Raw genomic sequence first — 26,832 nt, forward strand, 5'->3', positions numbered from 1 at the left:
TGTTGGACTGAAGAGACAGTCGGACTCCGACTTACTTTCCTCTCTTCATCAATCCTCATCTCATTTCCACCTGTGCTAATGTAATTAATTCATCCTTAAATCGTGCAGGAGCAGAAATTAAAGTGTAAAAAGTGAATAAACATTTCCACGATTTTAACTGTAATTCAATTTTTTTAGTATATGAGTTTATAAAACCATTATAAACATTAACATAATCCAGTTTGAAACTGAAGCTTCTTCCTCTTTCAAATCTGACAAATCTCATTTAAAAAGTTGTTGAATATACCACAAACACTTTTTTCTTCAACAACATTAAAGGTCGCTATTAGTTAATTTACATTACTTACGTTTTATTAAAAAAAAACTTAATTAGGTCAGCACGTCCTGCACCACTGGCACCCATGAGGAATTCTGAGACCAGACTCTGTTGATCACAACCTCCGTCTCATTTTGATACTTTCAGTCAGTACTCCTGATTTATTTAATACTAAGTACTTGTTAAGATCTTGTTATCGAGATCTTAACTTAAATTATAGAAGATAAACCACTTTGTAGGATTCTATAAAGACAAATTCCTGTACAAAACCCACACAGCTACAGGAAGCAACACAGAGCTGTTTTTAGACATGAATTCTAGAAGATGTCTAAAATTGATATTTTACGATGTTTGCCTTTAACACATTTAGAACGCAGCAGGAGGTAGTTCAGAGTCAAACGTGTTCACAACAAAAGGAGCTTTTCTGGAACCACCAGGAGAGGGATGGAGTGAGATTACAAGAGGCAGGACATGAAGGAAAAATTCATGCTGTCCCTGTAACGTGTTTAAGAATTTTTTTGTCAATATTTATCCAAAAAGGTATTTGTGTTCTTTGGATTTTCTCAAATATGTGTCCGTCATGTGTTAGAACTTATCAACACGCCCATTTGCTCGCTGTGAGCTGCACAGAAATGGTTCTGCTGTATTCTCACTCGTCTCACTCTCGCAAGGTTCCAGTAAAAGTCCAGAGTAAATGACTCTGATATTTTTCACATGCAGCTTCATCGGACAATTTAAGGAGAATGTTCAGACTTTTGCTAAATTGGGAGTGTGTTTAAAACCTGTGTGCCCCATATTTTCACGTTCCAACCTGACTGACAAACTTCTTTAACTGTTACTAAAGGTCAAAGGTCACTAGATTCACCAAAATAAGACCCAAGTTGTTCTAAACCAGGATTGTCTTTTAGTCAAAGATCAGCAGATGAAATCAAATTCCTAACATTGTATCTGTTTTATGACTTTATCATATGAGCTTTAAAAGTGTTGGATTTGTAGATATTTGGATTACGATTCAAGCTCATAATCTCTTTGAATACAAGGTTTCCCACAGCCGCACTATTCACATGAGCTGTTTCAATGACTCATATCTCTGAATAATAATGGGCAAACTGTACATTATGTAAGTAACCTCAAGGTCTGCCACAGCAATGGATGGTGAATACCAGTTGAGACAGCTATACAAAGACAAGGACAGTATCTGCTTTGGTGCAGACGTCTTCCTGCACCTGAATAGAGAGAAATCCAGGTGAATGGGTTTCTGATGAGGGAGATTATCAACATTGTTCTGCAGTATTTCCTCCGTCAGGTATGTTTCCTCAACAGCTGACCCACCTCTCACCCAGCTCTACACCTGAGCCCCGGCTGCCCCTGCCAAGCACCGACCCGGGGCATCTCGCAACAAAACCACAAAGACCGCTTGTCATCCAACGCCACCGAGCGCCGGGAGAACTAATCCACGGTTACGACACACGCAGCATCAAACAAAAAAGACTTTGTTTTTCTGGGTGTCTGGGTGTGTTTTTAAATAATGTGCTAAATTTGCAATTGAGAAGGAATCACAATGGAAATGACAGCAATTACACTGGCTGCAGATTTAGATGCTTCTATCCACAAAGGCAGAGATATGCTGGGTTTGAGGGCCTGATTGCTGGCACACAAGATGTGGCTTGTTTGGGCTTTTTGCCTTAAGCAGAGATAATCCACATGTGTCAGTGATTGAGGAGGTACAAATCCCGTAGTAACAGACACACAGGTGGCACTGGAAAGAACCAGCATACCAGTCTGGATTTCTCTCTGCATCTTGTACCATGCAAGGCTGAGTCACGGAGGGCAACCTCCCAGATACAGGTGTGTGTGTGTGACCTAGAACACCCAATACCAAGCAACCCCTCTCTCTCGCTCTCTCTCTCTCTCTCTCTCTCTCTCTCTCTGTCTCTGTCTCTGCCTCTGCCTCTGTCTCTGCCTCTGCCTCTCTCTCCTCACACACACACACACACATAAACACACAAGTGGAAAGCTCTGCACCGCATCCTGTTTGAGTGGTCATGCTCAAGTCATGCGTGGAGATGTGGTGCCACCGCTGCCGTCGCGTGTGTCCTGTCTAGAGTCGTGAGAACTGAACCTGCGACCACACGCAGTCACCTGAAACCTCAAATATCAACTAACTGATTACTTTCAACGTCTGTGATAAAAAATATCCTTTAACATTCAAAGAACAGAGACAAAACGTTGATTTGAATGTTTCCTCGAGCTGAACTTGTATTCTCCCATCAAGGAAGAGCAAGTTGATTAAAGGAATAGTTTATCATTTTCTATAACATACCTGTCTACCTGTCGCTGGAGCAAGGAGCCTGTTATCTTAGCTTAGCTCAGCACAAAGGGGGCAACAGCTAGCCTCCCTTAATCCAACATTACCTAATCCACACAAATTGGTACATAATGAAGTGGTGTTTACAGTGGAGTATGTCTCAGGGATATTTCCTGGGCAGCATGTGTCACTTCCTCCAATCTCTTGATCTTTCTAGTCATTATAACGACAGAGAGGAACGGATCTTCTCATCCAACCAACACATTTCCCAGAAATGTCAGATCATTCTTTTTAAGAAATTCATGGATCTTGCAGATTCTGCTGAATCACTGTGACCAGCCCTGTCCATTACTACTTAGTGTGAGAAGTAAGAACGCAATAATTTCCCAACGCCTCCGAGGACGGGCCCGGAGGACGGGCCCGGAGGACGCCATACGTCACAAGGTGAAGGCAGCATGGAACTCAGCGTGTGTGTGGGATTAGATAACATGACCTTGCAGGTCCAAACTATTCCCTTTCCTCAGAGCTCATTTTCACAGCTCATGTATTTGAAGGTGAAATTACTTAATTCCACTGAACTTGTCTAAACAAGTCTGAAGAAATAACATTTTTGCACCAGAAGATGTTTTAACATAAGACAGATGCCGTGGGAATTTCATTTGTTTGGTTGCACTGGGTTTTAAATAGTAATTATGGTTGCAAATAGTAATAAAATGTGTTTGTTGGTTGATAATTGTTGGATTGTACTGTAAAGGCGTTTCTATTGTCATGCCTGGGGAAACCCCAAGGATACAAATTTGCTATAAGGCTAACACTGCCTCAATTAACGGCTGTTTAAATAAACTAAGATGCCACTCAGTGGAGCGTGTACCTCCACCAAGGACAAACAGTCCCCTCAGATTCAAACAAGCCATACCCAATACCACGCACTCATAGGTTCCCTTAATCTGCCTGATTCTTTTCATCAAGATTCATGTATTATTGCCTTATCTCGCACTGTTAATAAATAGATCCGCTCTATGATCGGGACCCTCAACATTTCATGGGTTCTTCCCTTACCCATACCCCACCATTTTACCAAGTTTCATGGAAACACGTTTTTGTGGTTTTTGTGTAATCTTGCAAACAAACCAACAAACAAATGGACGCAGGTGAAACATCATCTGAATAATAACTAATAAATTCATGGTATTGTTTGGATAGATACAAAATATTCAAATGGCTGTTCTATAAAAAAAAACCATGTTATACAGTTGTATAACGTACACATGTACACGTATGATGCCATGCTTCCATCTCTGTGCGTGCTGCAGAGTGAACCTCGCCCAAAGACAAACTTCCTTTCTGATCAGTAGAGTTGAAAGGTCATAAACCATACCGCCTTTATGCAGTTTTATCATTGAGGAGGCTTTTTTCTTTACGACAGCTCCTGACTGTTTAGGATTCACTCACATAAAAAAATCAATCATCTCTCCCTATTAAAACAAAACAGACAGGTACAACTTCATTTAAAAGCCAACATGCATTTCCAGAGCCAACGTCCTTTCCACGAGTGCTTCATCTGCCAAGCTTAAAAAGAGCTGTCAGGAGTTTGACAGCTGAGATAACAACCTGGTGCTCAAGGATATCGGTGGAAGCTGAATGAATACCTGTATCTTCCTGCTGAGGAGTCGGAGGATTTAGGCGGCGGTGAAAGCTTGTCAGCAATGACACACAAAAGCCCTTGTTTGTGCACCGCTGAGCAATCGCAATACCCGTGATTGAAGCGGCGATTATTGTCACGTTAGGATCGTAGATTGAGATATTTAGTTGCCCACTATTGCTGTGTTAATAGGGATGTGGTTTTGGCAAGGAGTTTGTCTGACTCACAAAGTCAAAACAGACACCCCGCTAATAAATCAAAAAGGTAGTGAAACCGTCTCATTAAGGCAGTGCTTCAAGTTGTTACTGTTCTATTGTATAGACATAAGCTCATGGGTTCTAGGGTGTGGAACTGTTTTATTGGTCAGGTTGTTTGTTTTTAATAAAGCAACGGCTCAACAATTTGGGAAATGCTATTATCAGGGGTGAGATGAAAAGACTGATACCACCCTTGTGTTTGTACAGCAGCGGGTTAGCTTAACAGTTAACCTGACTCTGTCCAAATATTCAAATCCACCTACCAACACCTCTTAAGTTCATATCGAGCACGTTATGGTTCTAACCCATGTGTTGGACTCTTTCTTACTGTTAAAGGATAATTTGTGAGCTTTAGAAGTGCTGGTTGGCAAATTGATCAGTGGGTTGTGGGTTGAAGGTCGGTGGTTCGATCACAGGCTCCTCCAGTCTGCATGCCCATGTGTCCTTGGACAAGACATTGCACCTCAAATTGCCCCCCGATGGCTGTATCATGTGTGAATGGTCTGATAGAAACAGCTCTGCCTACAGGTGTGTGATGTGAAGAGTTCGTATTGGTGAATGTGAGTTGTACCATAGCCTAGAAAGACTGAAGCACTTTGGCTTAACAAACCACCTGCCGGCAGAAGTTTTTTTGCTTGTTAGCAAGATTACGCAGAACCTACTGTAGCCATTTCCTTGATACTTGGTGGAGGGGTGTTGCATGACGCAAGGAAGAACCCACCACATTGTTTTTCAGTGATCTTGATGGAAAAAACAGAGCTTTTTTATTAGACTGATATTGATGAATGTGTAGAATTTGGTACAGATCCAGATAAAAATGTGGTTTCACAAGGGGAGTGATTGATTGCACCCTTCTGCCATTTCAGTTTCATATTTACTCATCATTACACTCAACTAGAGAGTGGATTGGTGTTTTTCCTAAAAGAGTTCTATTTTTGAAACATTGTTCACAGAATTTCCTGCCATTACATGCCCCCGCAAAAAAATGAGCTGCTCTACACTCGACATACTCAAGAGAAAGGACGGCGAATGCTTCACTGCATGGGGAGACACTTTGCCAAAGCCACAGGAACTCGTTGTATGGTATCAACTCAGCCCCAGCCATCCTTGCTCTTTGCCTCCTGTCAGGCAGCAGACCCATTCAGAGGATAATGAATCCATGTCAATGGACTACAACAAAATACTGTTGGTGCACTGCTCCGCTTGTACTGTACAACTGTCCTGATGTGCGTTCCTATTGTGCAAGTAAGGATCCTTTCAGGTGCAGGCACGGATAAAAACTGCTCATGTAGATGGCCGGCCAAGGCGCAGGCTTAGATATCTGTGAGGTGTTGAAACATAGATCCGAACTGACAGTCAGGCCCTGACACTTGCAGCCGGGCATGACTATGATTGTGAGCTCCGATACAGATACTGTCTCGCTATCGAGGTAAAGGGTGAGTCAGACTCCGTGGGAGCCGTACAAAGAAAACCTGATCCACAACTGCTTGTAAATATAGATAGAGAAACGTGGAAGATTTGATTATCTTCTGATAAATGAATAGACCAGTCAGCGGTGGTGCTCGAGTCTCATCATCTCGGTGGAGATGTGGTTTTTATGGTTTTATGCAGATCTCTTCCTCTTTCCTAGCGTCACACATTCATCCTCCAGCGTGTGATGGGTTTTTTCGGTGTAGCGATAATTAGCTTGAGCTGACAGGCGCTGATTGGAGTGTTGTTGGCTTTGACTCACAGGGCTGCTCTATCTGTGGTGTGGCAGCTCAAAACGTTCCTACCATGTTTAATTGACTCCGATGGGTGTGGACCGTTTTATGATAAACTGATGTTGGCATGAAATGGACTTTTGAAATAATGTAAATATAATTTTCAGGTAAGAGTTTATCTCTAATCCAAACACAATTTTCTCAAATGTCTGAAATGCTATATTACTTTTGTCAATGTTTTCCTTCTCTTGATTGATTCATTAATTGTTCTGTCTACAAAATGTTGCTCCTAATCTCCAACAGCCCAAGACGATTAATTCAACATGCTTGATGTATTCAATCAACAGTACCAAACCCAAAGGTATTCAGTTTAATGTCATTGACTATAAGGAAAACCAATGCTCCAGTGGATTGTGGGAATTCTTGCTTACACATGAACAAAATAAGTATTCTCTGGATAACAAATAAATAATAAAAAACCTGTTATCATTATCAGGTCCATCGTTTTTGGTGATATATGTCGATTGGTCAGGTTGGTGTCCTGGTGTAGTCATGTAATGTGTGTAATGTAAAAGGAGAAGTGAAATGAGAGTCATTTGAAAGTAAGTTAACCAGATTTTTTTTCAAGCTGCAGTTGTGAGTCCCACACATGAGCTACCACACAACTCACACAACTCACACAACTCCTGAGCTGTTGATGTTGATGTTAGCATGTTGTGAAGATGGGAAGCACATCTCCTTATCACAAGGGGCCAGACAGTGAATAAGACCAGATACCGGACATGGACACAGAATTGAGCTGAAACATGTCGGCGGAAAATCCATGTCAGTGTCATTAAAGCCTCTTTCACATATGAAGACGAAGCAGGTCAGATGTGTTCACAACATAAAAAGAATGTCGGGACCATGGAGGGGAGGGCGTGCAGGAGGGAGGACGTGACGTTTAAATTCCACTACAGTGTTTTTTTTACTGCACATCAACACCAGCACGGCCAAAAGCTCTCGAAACCTTGTTGTCTTTCCGAGTTGACATCCCGGTCTGCGTCCTCTTCATTTAACAATGTACATCTCACGTGGGAACCAATGGGCTGAGGGAAGAAGTTAACAGAAGGCAAGAGCTTGTTTTTCAAAGAGTTTGTTGATAAGTGAAATATAGAATAACCGGTGCAGCCTTGTCTTTTAATGCCCAATGGACATAAATGCAGCCACTGTAGCGTCACCGGTTATTCAACAGGGTTAATCAGTCATTACAGACATGTGGTGTAGGCCCAATTATTTCAACCGCTTTGGGTTATTCACACCCTCTGGTTAAAAGAGATTGTTGAGAATTACATGGTAGTTATGTAAGTCAGATTAAAGGTGAACTAATGTGGCACTGCTATAGAAGAGATGCCAGGTAGGAATTGTCAGGATCTCTTAGCCTAAAGGCCGATATAGCTCTCAGAGGAACTCGTTCATGCGACATCAAAAAGGTGGGGAAGCCGTTCATGGAGCACGGGGAGGCATTCAAATCCTGTTGTGGTCACGGTGCAAACTTTCAGGGTTTGTCCTGGATATTTGGAGTTGTTGCATTTGAAAAGTGACAAAAGTAGATTCTGAGATTCAAAATGTGTGTGACGGGGTTCAGCCCATTGAATAAGGACTTTGTCTGGAGCCTATTGAGGTCTTATTCCATCTCGGAACGAGATGTTATCTTTTTTTAAGGAAGGCCAGTGGGGATCTCCCTGAAAAAACTACAGCCTACTTAGTGACTGTAATTAACTGTATTTACACTGTAAGCAAACTTCTTCTCTAAACACCTGTCAACCAACTGTCCCCTGAGTGTATTTGTGCAAATAGTTCCTCATAAGTGTTTGTTTTATGTTTCACAGTAAATGTAGGTCTACCGTTCTTTGTGCCTGTTTGCTCTTCACATGCTGAGCGGTGTATTGTCACGAGATTGTTTTTCTTTAACAGTGTACACACTTGTACACATCATTTCAATGCATAAATCTTTTGGGCCATCAGTTGCTTCGAGTGTCCTCCTAACACACCTTACCAGGAAGCTTTGCTCTTTAACGACAAAAACAACAGTCCAACGATTAATTATCATTGAAACTTGACAATTGAACACCTGAATAGATTATAGAAACCCCCCCTTTCTGATGCCTGTGCTCCTGTAAGTCAACGTGCAGATGAGAGACACACAAAGGTCCGCACACACAGTGTGATTTAACGGCAGGTCTCCTGGGCAGTGCAGCGCTTCAGTTATGTAAACTGGCCCAGGTTTAAAGCAAGTCAACCGTCAGGACTTTGCATCCTCAGCAAGCACCTGCAGCTGCTAATGCAAACACGAAGCCTTCCCTCCCTCCACAGCGTCCTAACCGGGTTAAGTGTAGACTCAAAAAGACCTCATCATAATAAAAAAAAATTTTGATTAAAATATATGGGTCATTGCTGCTTGTGCATTTCATTGCTGATATTTGAGCACTAGCTGGTGGGGGTTTCATGACCTGCCTGTTTAACATAACAAATCTAAACATAGGTACACACCCACAGAGTTTAAATCCTTGACAACTCTTGGATGAGGGAAGAAACATCCTCAAGAATCTCAGATCCAGACGCCTATGTAAACTTCTTCAACTTTGATCACGCAATCAATTTATATAACATGTATTTACTGGTTTTGAAACGACAGTGACAACCAGTAACATCCTAAAACAGAATTCTTCAACAAACACATTGTATCCATGAGGTGCGAATGTGACAGATATTCATCGGGCTCCTGTTTCCACCTGTACTGAACGACACCTGTAGGCTGCACACACGCAGCCACCAAATGGTTAAAGTCGAGTGTTCAAATTCAAATGTCTCATTTGCTTGTCTTTGTTTGGAGAGAGCCGTTTCTCACTGGCACGGCCAGATCTATATGTGAGACGTAAAGTGTAGAGCTCCTCATTTGCCTGGGCTGCAGCCCAACTCTCTGGGGAAGCTGTCCCAGCCTCCAGCCGTCATTTGCGTCTCCACGCTGCTCTGCGATGGACGGGTGGAGGCCTCTCATGATGGCATCAATGCATGGCTCCAGAGCCCTTGGCCTTGGAGGCCCTGGCATGTGCTCTGTCAGGCTAAACCCAAGTGCACTTCAGGAGGAAGCTGTGGGGCCACACTAGAATCTGAGACATCACATATAGGGAATTCAAGACTTTGAGGCGAATGCTTAAGTGACCACATGGGAGAGCAAAGGGTAGACCAACTAATCTTAACAGATTCTTACATTTTGCAATAAAAAGATTCAGCTGTACTGGTCATTTTAATATACACCGTATGTAATGTGTGTTAACTGTGTAAATAGTGTAAAGTTGATATTGTGAATGTGTTATTTATACAAACCAGCTACAATATTAATAATCTGCCGTTGTGATTGTTTCCACCTGCTGAATCTACATCCAATATTAACTACTTTATTAGCTCAACGTTGATCTTTGGACTTAAGGGGAAATGTTTGTGTCTTCAGCTGCTAAATGCTGCATTGTGTCGAGCAGCATAGTTTGTAGTGGGTGTGTGTCTGCTGTTCAGTGCTCAACAGGTTTGTGTGTAGAGGGTTAATTAGAGCTTCATCACGTTGTCAACCACAAAATCAAAACAAAGAGCCGGAATATGCTTTAAAAAACCGTCCTGCAGAGCTGAGGGGAGCTGGAGAGTGTGTGTGTGTGTGTGGGGGGGGGGGTCTGCTTGGGTGTGTCACTGTAAGTATGAAACGAATAAAGCAAGAAAATGATTATAAGATTTGAATTGATTGTCAGTCAAAATATTGTTTTTACAAACTGTGAACTAATGAACTTCTCAATTCCGTGCCATTGAAATCTACACCCGGTTTATAGAACATTTATAAGGACACATGCTGACAGTGAGTTCACCTTTCAGCAACATGAGCCTTATTTTTTAATCCACCAGCACAAACACTGAGATGAAAGGCTCCTGGACAAATATTAGACGTTCGATGCTGAACAGATGCCAAATCATGATGCATAAGCAAACTATGGCAACTATGAGCCCGAGCCCCAGTAACAACAGCCAGCTGAGAAATAACTCGCCACTAATTGTTCATAACCATGAAGCATGTGAAACCGTCTTAGCCAAAGGGTGAGGTCCACTGCATGTCTATCACATCTGTCAGACGCACAAGTGGAATATCCACCCAAACACATTATGCCAATCACGTGGATCAGGGCGCTTAATAAGAATACTCCCCGTGTCCTGAGAACACAACTCAAATGAAAAAGTCTTCTTTCATTCCTCTTTGTTGTTGTCGCGTTAATTCCTCGCTTCAGAATTGAATGTAGGAGCATGAAAATCTGACCTGAGCTAATTTATTTTCATGTGCATATAAGAGCTATCTCTGGTTTTTAAACTTTCCTTTGCACAACATCAGAAAACTAAAAGACACAGGGAATGGATTGAAAGGCCAGCTCTTAATAGAATTAACATTCATACTGTAAATAAAAAAATTCCGTATAAATGTGTATTATTTATTTGATTAGTTATGTCGTCACACAGTTCAAGAAAAGGTAATGAATGTCATCACAGAGCCGGTTGTCACAAATCCAAATTGCATGTTGTGTGACAGGCAGAAACTAAACTGTTTACAATAATGTCAATCACATTTAAGAGGCAGAAGCTAGTGCAGCGTGTGCAGTTCTGTAAGTTTGTTACGAATCAGTGAATCCGCCAATTAGCATCAATTCACGTTGAGGCTGTAAATGCTCACAGCGACAAATGATACAGTCTGCTGTGATCCAGTGGCTCATTGATTTGCCTCTGCCCGACTCCTTTCCCTTACTGGGTGTCAGGTAGCTTTGTATGGACTCTACACACTGACTGGGAGGATGCCCAGTTTCTCACTGAGCAACACGAGGACAAATACATATGACAATCACATGAAAAACAAAGATCATTTGACAAAGACATGAAAAAAAACTGCAATTAATATAATACATACTGAATAATTTTACCCGTCTAACAAGTCTCAATAACAATCAAATTAGTGAATCTAAAACTTTTCTAAACAACAAACTATCAATGACTGAGGCTTCAAGATTATACATTGATCATTTTAATTTGACCTAGATAGCCTTTTGGAATAAAAACATAATGACAGTCTATTTAAACTCAATTTGATTTCCAACTGTGCAGGTATGTGGACTCACATCAAACATTTAAAAAAACCTTCCTTCATCTTCTCCTCCTCCTCCTCCTCCTCCCCCTCCTCTTTCTCCTCTTCCTCCTCCTCCTCCTCCTCCTCCTCCTCCTCCTCCTCCTCCTGTCACACACAAATCCTGAACCCTTCATCAGGCCGTTTGTGTGTGCAAACCCAGGTTCTCTCACCACGCTCCTGCTCCTGCTCCGACACATGTCCTCCGAGTTAACCCGGCCTGGTGTTGAGCAGTGGGAGTTTGCTGACGTGTTTTCCTCAGTGTTTGCTCAAGAGATTAAAGTGATAAGCCCGAAGCCCTCGGGACTCCCAGGAGGATTTCATACCACCGGAGCTGCATGGAGCATCCGCACTGTCTCCTAAACTGGAGCCGCTGAATTTGAATAGTGTTTGAAAAGTCTTCTTAAAAGCAAATGTTTCACAGATTCGAATATCTAGAAATCAAAACTGTGCAATGAAAAGAAAAAATTGAGACGCAAAGAAAACTTGACTTTTAATCGTGTGCTTTTATTCCTTAGAGACATTTGTTATCAAAACTAAATTAAAATGAACGATCTCCATTTGAAGAGTTGGTTATTCCTGTCACTCAGGTTCCTCCCAGGATTATGATTATGGGCTATAATTTGCATGTTGAAATCACAGAAGGGCCTTTGTCTGGAAAACATTTACATCTCTTAACACAGCTGGCTTGCCCAACCACTGGCACCAAACAAACAAGGAAGCCAGGTAGAAAAACAAACCTGTAGTTTAAGTTACCACTAAAGAGCTCTTTTAGTGTTAAACGTCCAAACAACGTGGACCAATTCAGACTTTTTAAAATAGACTGAGGTCGGCTTTAAAGGGGAATTTGAATATGAACAGGAAACCCTGTTTGTTTTGACAGGTTCTGGTTTATAAACTGAAGGAGGTTCCACATAAAACAACTGTGAAAGTTGCACGTGAATGCATTAAAGGAAAATAAAAGGGGGGGAGGGGGATGTGTTAGTTTTTTTTAATTGACAACAGTTAACTTTTTTTAAATCAAAAGTTAAAGTAGATCATAAGTTGAGGCCATTAATTACTGCTTCATTACTATAATTCAACAAATCTTTAATAAAAATTTCCATAAAAGTATTCAGACTTTGTCAATCATGAACAATAGGCCCTTATAAAGCTGAGGTATGTTGCTCGGGGGGGGTGTGGCCCCTCCGGTGCTGTGTAGAGGTAAAACACTCCTCAGGTAACGCTGTGTGACTCATTCTCACACACACCTTAAACAGAGCACATGGCACTGTTACACCTTTACTCTTCACTCTTTACTCTACTGTGGGAATAAACTGAACGAGCGCCGCACGCAGCGAAGCAGGATTTCTCAGAGGAGCAGAGGACCTGAAGGGAAGAGTTGGACTTGGACTCAAAGACAGTGAGTTTTGAGGAACACGTGTGATTTTTCTTGAAGGAGGATTGTTTGTTTCCCATCGTTAAAGAATCAAATTAGTTTTCTCCGTCAGACTGTGGAAGTAACAGAGCTGCACCGAATCTGCAGAGACCTCCCCTGATACTTGACAGTAGTTTTCTTTTTCCGAGCTGTCCATGACAATGCCGGTGGTCAAAGTGGAGACAGACTCTGCAGCAGACACTTTGTCTGACTCCAACCCTCCGCCACAGACAGAGGAGCAGCCCAAAGGTCGCAGGAGGAAGAGACCTCTCCAGCGAGGGAAACCCCCGTACAGCTACATCGCTCTCATTTCCATGGCCATAGCAAACGCCCCGGATCGAAAACTGACCCTTGGGGGCATCTACAAATTCATCACAGAGCGTTTCCCCTTTTACAGAGACAATTCAAAGAAGTGGCAGAACTCCATCCGCCACAACTTGACACTCAATGATTGTTTTATCAAGATCCCCCGAGAGCCGGGGAGGCCGGGAAAGGGCAACTACTGGGCTCTAGATCCAAACGCAGAGGACATGTTCGAGAGCGGCAGCTTCCTGAGGCGGAGAAAGAGGTTCAAGCGCTGCGACCTGGCCACCTACACCGCGTTCGTGCAGGAGACACCAGTTTTCTCCCCTGTCCAGATTGCCAGGTCAGCTGCCTACCCCAGCTCGTTCTACTCCAACATGACCGTCAGTCCCAGCTACGGGCAGCAGCTACCGTCTGCCTACTACCCCTCGTCATCGCCTCCTGGTTTCGGACCAGGTCAGACCCGCACGTTCAGCATCAACAACCTCATGGGACACCCGACTCCAGCGAGCATGCTGGGAGGTCAAGGGGCAGAGGGGATGCAGCAGCCCAGTCGCAGCTTCAGTCCTGAGGGGCTTCCGAACGGATCCAGTCCCTGCAGCCTGGGAGCCCCGGCTTTCCAGGGCCAAGGATGCGGAGGACCCGTGCCGTCCCGCTCCTCTGCCCATCCCGGGTTCACCTACTCCGGGCAAAGCATCCACCCACACCACGGCTCATACGTCCAGGGCCATACCCAGGGCTATGCAGCAACGGGACGCCTCCATGCCACAGCCCACGGACACGCCGAGTCCATGGAGCATTACGGCAGGATCTCCCCAGTGCAGCTGGGTTCCTTCTCCCAGTATAACAGTGCTGCGGGTCCCATCAGCAACACCGGGGGTTACCTGCGACACCCCACATACCCAGGGAATATAGACAGGTTTGTGTCTGCTATCTGAGATCAGGAGAACGTCGATTCCAGCGGCTCAGCACGTTCTTCACAGAGACTTGGAGACAGCGGCGAGTGAGCCAGACATTTCTGCACAGAAACAGGATTGTTCGTTTTTCTTTCTTCGTGACATTTTATCAAAAGACGAAAGTGGTCAGACTGAATACAGACACCTCTCCTGACACAACTGTGATTCATACCATTAAAGCTAACAATCCATTTTTTCAGTACTGAGGGTAATTTACTTAAAGGTCAAGCTTCAAATCTGGTTTTAAAATGTCACGGCTTCTTCGCAGCATGTGAGAATGTAACATTCGTCTAATTTCATGTGTGGTTTTGCGAGCTTGTTCTTTTTCTTTTGCCATGACTTGAACATGCAAGTTAAAAAAATATTTCCATTACTAAGTAAATTCAAACAGCAGTTTTTGAAATGTTGCTATAAATTATTGTGTTTCGTGGTCATAGGCTTTGCATTCAGTGGCTTTTATGAAGAACGCCAGCTTTAGTTTTTGCATGTATTTTGTTGCCAAATGAAAATGCATATTCAGTCATCTTTTATGTAAATAAACAATCTTATTGGAATTAAGAATATCATTTTTTAAATTGTGTTATAACTATTACAATTATGCAAACATGCCAAAATATCCAACTATCATTTTAATTGCATTATTCCTAAAGAAAAAATATGATTCTCCGTCAGGTTAATGCAGGTCACCAAATTGAACTATGTTGCAAAAAGACAACAAATCCAGACGTGAAACCGGCAGGAATGAGAAATGCACTCCGACATGTTTCTTTTGTGTTGACTTTGCTTTCTTCGCCGTTTCAGCTCAGCTGGTTTCAAGTGTTGTCTGGAGCCACAGTGTTAGCAGTAACCGTGACCAGCCGCAATTATCGTGTCCAGACATCTGCTCAGCACTTAGAAACGCAGTAAATCTACCACATGGATCCACAGAGTCAAGAAAATGAATCGACTTGTAACTCAATATTTCAGCCAATGAAATTAAGTAGTGGGAGTTCTTAACCGGACTCTTCCACCGAGAGTCAGACAAGATGAGACGCGTGCAGAAATACTTTATATTTAGGTCACTTTATTTTCCATCAGAAAAGAAGCTTTGTTGACAGATGTGAGCTGGTGTTTAACAAAGAGTCTTTGAAAGGGTCCTGGATTTTCTAGAATGCCTCTCAAAGTTTCCATCTGTGTGGATTAAATAAAGATAACTGACATAAGAAAGTGTTCTTAAACAATTTCAAATTTTAATAGGTCAAAACACTGCTAGGATTCCTTTGACAAATGTTTTGGTCATGGTCAAGATTAAGGGTAAAGGTTATGGTTGGTCTCTTCACACGCTGCACTTGTTTAATATTGTGTAATTAGATGAGCAATATTGAAAACAAAGAGATTCAAATAATCTCAGGTGAAGACCACAGACCTACATTGTCTCAACGGCAGCAGAAGATGCACAGTGCATCGTGCTAAAGCTGGAGAAAGGGGGGAAAGAACTGATGCTTTTTTAATCGACATTAAATTACAATTTAAAATTCTACCAACTTTTACCAAATGAACTTAGATGTGAGAAAAAAATCCCCGAAAGAACATTTACTACTTTTCCTTTTTGTATTATTTAAACAGGGTGAGCTTCACTTCTTCGTTGGTTTTGTTTTCATCTGCATGAGTTTGCACGTTAGCAGGATTATGCAAAAACAGATCTCCTTGACATTTTGTTGAGGGGGTGGGGGGAGGTTTGACCAAAAGCAGTGCCAGTTACATTTTAGTGTGGATCTGGATCAGGGGGGTAATTTGCTCCACTTTCTTCAACATTGCAAGATAGGATGCTCTTTGATTTTTCAATATCTTCATTGATTTCTCAGAATAATGGGGGAGACATTTTTTTAATAAGTCCGGCAGGTTTAGTGGACTGATATTTATGAGTGTGTGCAATTTGGTGCAGACCCAAATAAAAATGTGGATGTAGAGAATTGAAATGTGGTTTCATAAGGAGGCTGTTGGGCCTCGTGGAGGTTTTGTGATGTTGTGATTCGTCATGATGATATTTATGTATGATTCATGTAACCTTTTATCCACTTCAACAACATTTAACTATAAAAGACCATAACATGAAATGAATCAAAACCTTAAACACATCTCTCAGAAAACCTGACTGCTAACGCTTGTTTTATTTTCCATCTAGAGTGGTGCAACACTATGTAGTTATTCTGCACATTGTATTCAGATCTAACAGTGGCCTTGTTTGCTGCTATTACTGAGAACATGAATGTTACAAATAAGAATGTTTGCTGGCACCAAATTAGCCGTTAACCATTTTATTTTGTTTCATCTTCTCTCAAGTATAAAAGGAACAAAGACACTTCATAAGATGATATAAACATTTAATCACTACAAATATGAACACTTACAGAAAAGGCTTGAACATAGAAATAAATAAAAAAATAACACATCAGCCAATGTATTCAACAAGCTGCTGGAGCTGTTCACAATTCTTCACAACCTCTGGTAAAGACAGCAGCGTCTGTGTGGAGAAGATACAAACATCCATTAAGTCAAACAGCCACAACACACACACACAACACTATGCCCAAAGTGAGAGAAAATCAATTTAAACAGCATTTCTCACCTCTCTGACTTTACTGATCAATTTGCTGAGCATCTGCAGTTCGTTCTCACTCTTCTGCTGGTTGTTCTGATGGATCATTTGCTGCAAGAGAAGACACAACACTGGATCACGTCCTCACAAGACAACGCCGAGATGCTGGCATGAAAACAATCTCGTGTTGTCTCACGACGATAAAGCAAGTGCTGGCATACAGTCAGGAATATAACTGCTGCTGTTTGTAATGAACACTCACATGTCTCTTTGCTCTTTCCAGTAGTTTCACTTTTGCCTGCTCCACCTCCTGAAGACTCAGCTTCAGTCTCTCAACCTGAGGATCAAACCAAACAGAGAAACATTAACAAAAAGAGTGTTAGACCTACAGTGTTAGCTCGGGATCAGGCTGCAAGTACATAAGATATAGCATAATGCCTTCTTAATGAATTAGTGCACACAGTGGAATGAATGGCTGATGCTGTAAGTGACTGTCATATGCACCTCTTTCAATAACTGGATCTTCTCTTCCATGAGGTGCGCTGGGTTAGCGGATGCCCCACCAGCTTTCCTCAACTCCTCACGCAGGAATTGAGACTCCACCTTCGACTGCTGGAGTGAGCGACGGAGCTCAACCACCTCCTTCCGCAATTCCTGTGAAATATGTCAAACAGAAAAAAGTTAACTGTCAACTGTCTGTGTAATTTTCAGACACAACTTGGCGAGTGAAGTCTTCCTGAGTGGCTCACGTTATTGTCAGTCTTGTGTTTGTTTAGAATTTCCTGGACATCTTGTATTTCTACCGCTAACGTTGTCAGAGTTTTGTCATCCTGTGTAAAGAGAAACATGTTATTGTTATTTCAATACTTTTATCAGCTCAACAGGATCATTCCAATTAATCAACTGCCATTTTTTTTACCATCTTCGTTTGAGATCACACATAAAGCCGACAATGGCAAACTGCACAGTACTTCTTACCTGAGCTTTCTGCTGTAAAGCCTGATTCCCTCTCTCAACCAGGATGTTCAGTCGACTGAGTTGATGTTGGAGCTCAGACACTTCAGCAATGTGTTTGCTGTTTGCAGCCTGCTGCTCCTCCTGCAGGCCAAAGCTGGTAAATAACAGTAAAACATATTGGATTTAATATTAAGATAATGAACAGAACTCCTGTTTAAACATGACACCAATTCATCAAATAGGAAATCAAACTTGGCAATTCCAATTTTTGGCAGTTCATTTCCATTAGTTATATAACTATTCAAGCACAAAATGTCAAACATTCGATGTTTCCAGTCTCAAATGTGAGAATTGACCATGCAGTACATTGATCTATTCAAAATATTATCAACAAATGAAAATATGGAGTTAATAATTCGCTACATAAAAAATAATTAGTTAGAAGAATGTATCAGATTCCTATTTAAAACATTTCCTTTTCATTTCACTACTTCATAAATAGTTTACAGCACTTACATGGTGTTGTGCAGCTCCTCCAGCTCAGCATCTTTTCGCCCCTGCACCAGTTTCAAGGCGCTGATGAGCTCAGTGACAGTGCTGCCCAGGTCGGCCAGCAGCTCCGCCACGCTGCTCTGATCGTCCTCTTCTGGTTCAAACTCTACTACGGCCCTCAAACCCTTTTTAGGGGTGAAGGCTGCAATGCGGATGAAGGCGCTCTTCTCACTGAACAAAGCTTCACCCTCTGGCTCAGGCTCATCTGAGGGAAGGGAGGAGGCAGTGAATTTAGATTTTTTCCTCTGGCCACTGAATGAAGTTTAACTTTCTGAACTGGGATTTGGGTGAGTAATACATTTCCTTCCAGGTTTAATTATGCCCATTGACCCATTCATACATTTGTGTTGGTTTTCAAAGCTGTTAGTTTTGTTCCAGGTAAAGTAAAAAACTAAACTAGAAGCTACATGGCTACTGGCTGCTCTTATGAGAAATAAAATCCACAACAAGTTTCATTGTTATCTCTTGAACGCGCCTTAATAGCTAGAGCTGTTACATTTTCTGAAAAGTATGACTTAGACGTTGTACCTGGTTCAGGAAGTGTCTCCGATTTACCGTCTTCCTCCTTCTCATTCGTTAATGCGACCATGATGCTGTCGACAAACGAGCTGGAGGGGTGACGCCGCTCAGAGGGCTGGAGAGGTTGAAACTCTTTGTCCCTCTGTGCTTCAGATTTCTAAAAAGTAAGACACATAATTCAGCATGAAAAATAAAGTTTTCTCAACCACGCTGCAGCCAACACACTTACAATTCATGTCAACATTTCTACTTGCTAGAAGCTTGACATCACACTTTGAGAATTGATGCATTTTTCTCACAACAGAAGTTATTTAAAAGGCAACAGCAAAGTGTGTTAAGAACAATTTCAACGCTCACATTATTTCAATTGAGAGAACTTATTTTCTTTTTTTAGTGGAAGGGTAATTTTGACCATGCTTGTAACTGGGCACATATGGAAGTTGTGTGTTGCTGATCTCAAACGTTACCTTGTCATTGAGAGCGGCTTGAAGCTCATTGGTCACACCGCGCAGTGTGTGATGCAGCAAAGTGATTTCAGTGACGGCCTGAGCCAGCTTCTCTCCGAGCTCCAGCTGGGTTGCACTGGCTCTGGATGCTGTGGTTTCCAGCTGCTCCTGCAGACTTTGGTTCTCAAGCCTTTATCACACACACACAGATATGTTATCACTGACTATATAGACATTTGTTAAACATTGTCAGACAAAGCCGTGTTATCTATTAGAAGTAACTCCTTTTCTGAAGTGTAAATATAGTTGCCTGCACACAAAAAAACGGAGGACTCTTAATCAAATACCCAAAAGCCATTACAGAGATAATATAAGACTTCCTCCTCACTTCCAAAATTTTTATTAAAAAAAAAGTTTATAAGTGTATGTAAACACCATTCTGTTGGTACACAAAGCAAACACAGTGGATGATGATTGGATGCTCCTGCCAAAGCATCAACATTTCTCAGTAGCATATGGATAAACCAGCATATGAACAAAATAATTACAGGTTGAGCTTTATTATCAAAAAACAGATGGGATGATGATGGATACTGTTGAGTTCAACTTACTGAAGCTGACTATGTTCTGTCTTTAGGTCCTCACACTGGATGTTCCTCTCCCTGAGCGCCTGCAGGTTGGCCCGGAGCAGACGCTCACTTTCAACCACCTGCTCCCTTGCCAGCTCATTTTCCATCTGTAAGAACTGACACACACACACAAACAGAAATAAAACCAGAGACCATGAAGCAGACTGTAGGGACGGTTACTATGTGCTCACAGTCAGCTTATATCTTGAGCGATAATCAACCATGTATGTTATTAGAAATATGATATTATAGATCATCCATGATGAATGTTTGCTTCTCACATCCTGTGAATTCCTTTCTGGCATAATAGAGACAATAAACATGAAACCCCTTATAAAGAAAACGGGAGAAGTATCTGTACCATAGAAACTTTCCAAGCCCCGAATCAAAACTGCAGCACAAGGCCTATTCATTCTAGAGGCTAACCTCGTTCATCTCCCGCACGCCACTGAGTTGTGTGCAAACGTCCTGGAGCTGCTGGATCTGCAGTTTCTGCGACTGTGAGAGAGTCTGCAGCTGATCGAGCTGCCCCTCACTTTGAGCCAGAGCCTGACTCAACTCAGACACGCGCTCCTCCGACTGGTCCAGTGACGTCTCCAGCCTTGACAGGGGCACAGACACAACACAGACATTCGCATTAGCACAGGCATTAGCTGTAGAATTTCCTGTTTGTAGCAGTATGGCAGGGAGGTTGCCTAGTGGTCCCTGTGTTCTGTCAGAATTCAAGAACTTGAAACTTCAGAAATGAAGAAATCCCAATGACTATGCACACATAAATAAATAAATGTAAAAAGATATAAAGAAGTATGTGAAAAAGTTGTTTAAAGGAAGATGTAACTGGTTTTTTTGGTCCCCACTGTGACTTTGCAAAAATTCAATTTCAACTATCAAGAGAAATTAGACGCTGTTTGTTTCAATCCAATATAAAAACCTAGTCAACACTCACTCATTCGCTTTGTCCGTGGCTTGCTGGATGTCCTTCCATGACTGCTGCAATCTGAAAAGCAACATTTTTGTCGGTGAGGTTTTTTGTTTATTCAACTTCACACTCATTAAGAACGTTTCCCTGTCACAACATTCGCCTCCTTTTTTTTAAAATAAAGTGGTGTTTTGTTTTTGGGATTCATACTTTGTTGTCTCAGAAGCAAGCGCCTGCTCCAAGAAGGTGTAGGAGGCCAATGATGAGGAAACTGTGGCAGACAGTTCGGTCACCTTCCTCTCCAGCTGACCCCTCTCCTCGTCTCGTTCTGTGAGCTTCTGACGCAGAACACCCATCTCTGAAATGTAATGAAATGACGATGATTTTATTGCGTGATAGTGAAGAAAACTACTTTACTTTTTTTAAATTGTTTGAAAAGACAAAGAATAAATTGAATAAATCGTTTCAAACATAATTATTTTAGTTTTTACCCGAGGACAAAATTGTCAACTGCAGATTTAAATCACCGATCTCTTCTCTGGCAGTTTGGAGATTCCACTTTGTTTGGTTCAATTCTTCTTCGATCTGTTGTGGACAAGTTCATTTAAATGATCAACAAATTTGTTATGATTTGCAATCTCACACAAAACAGTTAGATGGTTCAGGGACATAAACGTTTCCACTAATTTAGGAGTCTGACCTGCTCTCTCTCTTCAACAGCTTGGTCTTTTGCAGAACAGTGCTCGTCTCTCTCTCTCAACGCAGCGGCTGCCTTGTCGTTCAGCTTCAGAAGCATGGGAGCAGTTTTCTGCAGGAACCCTCTGACCGTGCAGAGCTGTAAGAAGACGACCACACAAAACCATCAGCACTGTCATCATTTTTATATCTAAAATAATAAATAAAGTACTTTGCTCTCATGTTGACATAGAATACATTTTAGTTGTGAGGGTAAATTAGAAGCACTAATCAATTCGGGTGAACAAAGCAGAAATATCCTTTCTTTTATCAACATATATCTATATATACATTTCTTATATTATTTATAATTTTGAGACTCACAACACACTGTGTAAAAGTGTTTTTTATTTAAAGGATATACTGGACTTACTTCTTGTATCAAACTGGACTGCTCCTCCATGGTTTCAGACAAAAGATTAGAAGCTGAACTCAGCGTTTCACTGTAGACCTGGTTTAATGCAACCTGCATTAGGGGAGAGAGAAAAATATTTAATTAGACACATTATGAAGGACATTATGCTGAGTAAAATCAACTGTGCTTTTTGTTCTTACCTGTTCTGGATAGGCCTGGTTGAGGGCGGCCAGGAGTTGTTGCTGTGACCCCAAACTCTTCTGAAGCTCTGACATTTCTGTGCCACAGTGTGTTCTGAGCTGTTCCATTGCACTGAAGGCCTGGAAACATGCAAACAACCACTTTATGGCTCTAATTCACAAAAATTACCTTTAGAAATTCTGCCTAATAATTTATATTTATATTAAACAAGAGCAGAAACTTCTTATACCGCTACATGAAACGTAACGTATTAAAAAGTCTGTGATATTTACTTAATCTTATTGTTCCACAACAATTACATGGAAAAGTTTTGAAGAACTCAATTACAAATAACCCATGATAATTAACAGATTATCTACTGTCCTTACCGCCTCTTTGGCTGTGAAGGCATCTTCCATCTGTGTCCTCATTTCATTTCTTTGGTGAAGAGCCTCTTTGAGCTTCTGCATCATTCGCGTTTGTGTCTCCTTCGTATTCTCCAATAGAGCCTTCATCTTACCATACTAAACCACACGGGAGAACAAACATCATCTACATTTCAGGCATGTGAACATGTTGCCTTAGAGGAGTGTACACATGCTGTCACATGATTGCTGGATGAATAATTACACAAACACTTTGCGGTTGATGTCATGTGAGACATTCAAGACATGTTTACTTACATGTACAGTGAGGCTTTGGTGGTCCTCTCTAACTTCATATTCAATTTCCTTAATGTTAGAGAGAGCAGCATCCGTGTCACTAGTCAGAGAAGCCTGTTGGGTAAAATACATGTAAATGTCAATGAAATACAAAAGACAGAAAATGTTCCATAAAATGCACATATGAATTAACTAAATCATTGAACATCATTTTGCACAGTTTATGTACAGCTGTAGGATATCCTGCGTCTCGTGTCTCACCATGGTGACCCTCGTGCCCTGCATCCACTGAATAAGGTTCTGCAGAGAACTTCCGTCCAGCTCCAAATCACTAATCCTGCTCAGAGCCTCTATATAAAGATCTCGGTACATTGAGGTCTGTATAGAATAGGAAAAAGTAATTCTTGAAAATTAAGATTGAGATTCTGTAATACATCAACTACAAAAGCTGCCCAAACTTTGCATTTTTCACATCCCAGTCAGCTGTCAGAATGTGTCTTTACCTGACTGAGTTCAGTATGGTCTGTCTGCACCAGTTTCTCTCTGAGCTCTGAAGGTGCAGGACCTGCAGAGGGACATGCCTGTGCTCGGGCTGCAGTCAACTGCTGCACCAGGGCCTCCACCATGATCATGCTAGACCGTAGCCTCTGCTCTAGCTCCTCTCTAGGGAAGCACTCAAGGCTCCCTGGAGGTAAACTGGGATTAAATCGATAGGAAGAGTGAGGCAGACAGAGAAACACAGAAAGAAGAATTAGTCATGTCATAATCAGAAATCACCTAAGGTTTTTTGAATAATGAATTCACAGACAACACTTACTTCCACAGGAGAGGGTCAGTAAGAGTGCAGGAATCAGCCACAGTGAATTCTCTCTTTCTCTCAAACTGGCCAGATGTGTTGATGCTGTGGTCCACTAGTTCCAAAGCAGTGGTGCCCACACAAATACTATGGGATTCTGCAGGAGCAGTTCTTGCTGATGGGACTGTGGCGGCAGCAGGAGGTAGAGCAGATGCAGAGACACCAGCTGGGCCCATCTTTCCAGATGCGAACATGAGGAACTCTGCCATCTGCCGAAGCTGCTGCTGCAGGGGACCATCAGCAATGAACGGGTATTCCAGCTTTTCTGCTTCAGACTGAGGTATGACACAAGGCTTCACACTCGCACCCTTTTCAGGCTCAGGGACAGGGCCTGACTGGGTATTGCAACCCAGTACTGTAGAGTTAAACAGCGGACGTGACATGGGGCTCTCTAAATGCTCTGCCCATAACCCAGAGGGGTCACCAATAACAGGAGCCATCAGGCTCTTTTCACCCTCGACAGCTGAGTCGTCTGCTAAATAATTATCTACAGCACGATCAGTATGAGTATTAAATGTAGAAATTCTCCTAACAACAGGACTTAGGATTCCAAACTTCAGAGCTGATGCTAATGAGGGACACTGGGACAGAGCTTTCAAAATGCCTGGGATATTGTCTGCGTGAAGTTGCTCAGCAGAATTATAAAAGGCATGTCCATTTTCCGATGAGCCAAGGGCACTGTCTTTTGCCTCACTGGGTTCAGGCGCTCCACTCTTTGAATGCACTTGAGAGACGATCTCCAGATGCTGCTGCTGCACCTCCCCTGGAGTGGGAGCCTCTGCTGAAGCCACAGATTTGTTGGAGTCAGAAGACTCTGTTTGTTGGAGCATTGAAGGCAACGCACTGTCTTCGGGTTGTATTGAGTGCTTCGATGTTTCTTGGAATTGACAGTTGGATTCATTATCCAACTGATTTAACGACGTGTTAAGCAGCGAAGATGTGTAGAAAACTGGTGGGTGATCTAAAACAACTTCATCATTTCCCCCATGACAGTTTAGTAGCTCATAGTCAGCTTGGATTTGAACTTGTGTCACAGAAGCAAGGGCAGTGTTGTCATCCAGGGGCTGGCAGATCACAGCATGGTGATCAGACAGAGAGATAGTCTTCTCAGACAATGAGGTGGCATTGGAATGTTCCACCCCGTTTCCAACTTTGAAGACAGAGCCAAAGGCAGCATCCTCTTCTCCGTCAGTCTTGCTAACCGCTGCCAACAAGCTTATCTGTTTAACTTCTTCAATTTCATTAGTGCTGCAGGACAATGGTTCCTGGGCAGTGGAAAGGTTTCCTCTTGAATTTGATGAAGAACTTTCATCACAACAGTATGGGTGGTCTAAATGATCGATGTCGTTTTGCACATCATGGTCACCAGCTAAAATGCTTTGATTCATGCTATCACTGTATGACAAAGCGCTGGTAACTGTTGGAAGAGGAATAGTCTCTTTTATAAGGTTGGTACCATCTAAAAGTTCTATCTCTCCTCCACTGCAGTTAAAGGATTTGAAGGTTACATCACTTAGTTTAGTTCCCTTAGTCTCAAAGACAGTGGTGGTGACAGGAACACCATGTACACTGCTAGAGTTGGGATGATCAGCTTGACACAGTTGGCCACAGTCAGAGACATTAGATGAATTTAAACTGTCGTCTTGTGAAGATTCATCAAGCTGTGCCTGGGGCAGAGGAATTGTCTCATCATGTTGTCTGGTGACATCTGCAGCTTCCACCTCACCTCCATCACAGGCATCTCTATCTCCACTGCACTCATTAGGTGACACTACTGAATCGTGTGTGGCATGTTCATCCTCCAGGCTCCCAGAGGCCAGGGCAGTGTAGTCGATTTCATTAAAGGATGCTGCAGCTGCTTCGGCATCAACTGAAGAAGCATCTATCATCTCCACATTGTAGTAGGGATGCTCAGTGTGGTCACTGCATGACTCCACAATCATACTGTCAGATATGACTGTATCTTCTGTTGCAGTGATGGATGTATCCTGGTCATAAGGCAAAATAATGCTCTGCTCTGCACACACTGTGGAGCCCGAAATCTCCACCTCACCCCCGGGACAGATGAAGGATTTAAACGAGACATCTCCGAGTCCCCAAGCGGCTTCAGGAGAACAATCATAGAGGGGGACATCATCCTGTTCAATCAAATTGATAGACAATGTAAGAACATGCTGCAAAAAAATACTGAAACCATGAGAGTATTTCTAAATATTCTAATAAACCCACATTTATTGTTTTCACTGCGTCAGCACTTGATTTCCGTCTCGATGACGGAGTTGACAGGTGCATCATCTCGTTGTCCAAACTTCGCAAAGGGGTACGCTCTCCATTTTTACTGGAGGGCTGCAATTCAGAAACAAAAGTTTGAATCAAATATGCTCAGTTTGCTCATTAATAATTAAAAGCTGTACTCTTTGCACGAGTGTACATGTCTTACCAAGCCTTCCCCAGTGGAACTTGACTTCCTGGAGGACATGTCTCTGTATCGGTTCAACTGCAAACACAAAATACTATTAAACATGCTGTAAAAATAGCTGAATGGACACTGAGACAGTTAATACAAATAAATCATATAAACACGAATGAGCCAGCCCGGAAGCGAAGTGACATTCAGTTACAGGAAGTTACACAGAAAAAGGCTTAAGGGGAATTCACGTCTCAACAATGTGAGAAAGGACGTAAGTTAGCATAACACTAGCTACGATAACAAACTTGTGTCAACGACAGTCGTTAGCAAACGTTAGCTCCATCCAGCTGGCTAATTTATGAGCCTTTACACTAGTCGAACTATTGTTTCTTCAGCTGTGTAAACGTACATTACCTCTCAGGAGCCCACAGGATGTTTTTAACCAGCGCTATAAACGTGAACAGGAAAAGTAAATCTGCGTAGAACGACCGTCAACCGCGTCTCGTTCAAAACACAAATGTCAGATCTCCTATTGGTCCGTTTCTCTTCTTCGGCTGTTTTGTGACGCAGCGGGTGCAGACAGACCGCACTGCTGTTCACTATTGCCCCCTATAGGACAATGGTGTCTTAACTCAATATTGATAGGGCTGGGCAAAAAAACAATAACCAATATAATACACTAATCTTCAAGTTAACATCTTTAATACCATTGAGGCCGAGAATAAATTAACAACAATACTGCTTGTAACTGACACTACTCTTAATTTAGATAAACGTTTTATTTGTAGTTTATTTTTTTATCACCCATACATCTTGTATCATTTTATTGATTTTTAAATTTAGATCTATGTCTTTTATGTATTATTCTGCAGCACCATTGAAAATGAGGGTTTCACCTCAACGCGTTTTTCGAGGTTTTAGGATGATATATCTTATAGATT

The 26,832-nt window shown here is 42.1% G+C and overlaps 2 protein-coding genes across 2 annotated transcripts; one reads left to right on the forward strand and one right to left on the reverse strand.

Annotated features, from left to right (window-relative positions):
• Positions 1-12,686: 12,686 nt before the first annotated feature.
• On the forward strand, positions 12,687-14,828 carry foxe1 (forkhead box E1). Its single transcript, XM_062388903.1, has 2 exons — positions 12,687-12,819; positions 12,908-14,828. The coding sequence occupies exon 2, from the start codon at positions 12,990-12,992 to the stop codon at positions 14,073-14,075; it is 1,086 nt and encodes a 361-aa protein (XP_062244887.1). The 5' UTR covers positions 12,687-12,819; positions 12,908-12,989; the 3' UTR covers positions 14,076-14,828.
• Positions 14,829-16,439: 1,611 nt separating this feature from the next.
• spag5 (sperm associated antigen 5) lies at positions 16,440-26,380 on the reverse strand. The gene is made up of 25 exons (XM_062388902.1): positions 26,306-26,380; positions 25,922-25,978; positions 25,711-25,827; positions 23,443-25,619; positions 23,129-23,321; positions 22,887-23,003; positions 22,647-22,739; positions 22,353-22,487; positions 21,984-22,103; positions 21,802-21,894; positions 21,394-21,528; positions 21,185-21,278; positions 20,904-21,051; positions 20,721-20,771; positions 20,201-20,375; positions 19,757-19,890; positions 19,167-19,335; positions 18,709-18,856; positions 18,145-18,385; positions 17,650-17,782; positions 17,421-17,501; positions 17,176-17,325; positions 16,934-17,008; positions 16,702-16,782; positions 16,440-16,596 (listed from the first exon to the last, which is right to left on the reverse strand). Exons 2-25 carry the CDS (start codon positions 25,958-25,960, stop codon positions 16,525-16,527), a joined length of 4,971 nt encoding a protein of 1,656 aa, XP_062244886.1. The 5' UTR covers positions 25,961-25,978; positions 26,306-26,380; the 3' UTR covers positions 16,440-16,524.
• Positions 26,381-26,832: the final 452 nt, after the last annotated feature.

Source organism: Platichthys flesus, chromosome 5 (genome assembly GCF_949316205.1).
Source record: "Platichthys flesus chromosome 5, fPlaFle2.1, whole genome shotgun sequence".
In the NCBI taxonomy this organism is placed as follows: Eukaryota; Metazoa; Chordata; class Actinopteri; order Pleuronectiformes; family Pleuronectidae; genus Platichthys; species Platichthys flesus.

Excerpts from the sequence above, each read along its gene's own strand:
- foxe1 (XM_062388903.1), top strand. The coding sequence starts at position 12,990 with ATGACAATGCCGGTGGTCAAAGTGGAGACAGACTCTGCAGCAGACACT.
- spag5 (XM_062388902.1), bottom strand. The coding sequence starts at position 25,960 with ATGTCCTCCAGGAAGTCAAGTTCCACTGGGGAAGGCTTG. Across the intron at positions 22,488-22,646 it reads ACCAAAGCCTCACTGTACAT|TATGGTAAGATGAAGGCTCT; the intron begins GTAAGTAAACAT and ends CGTGTGGTTTAG. Across the intron at positions 16,783-16,933 it reads TGGAAAGAGCAAAGAGACAT|CAAATGATCCATCAGAACAA; the intron begins GTGAGTGTTCAT and ends CTTCTCTTGCAG.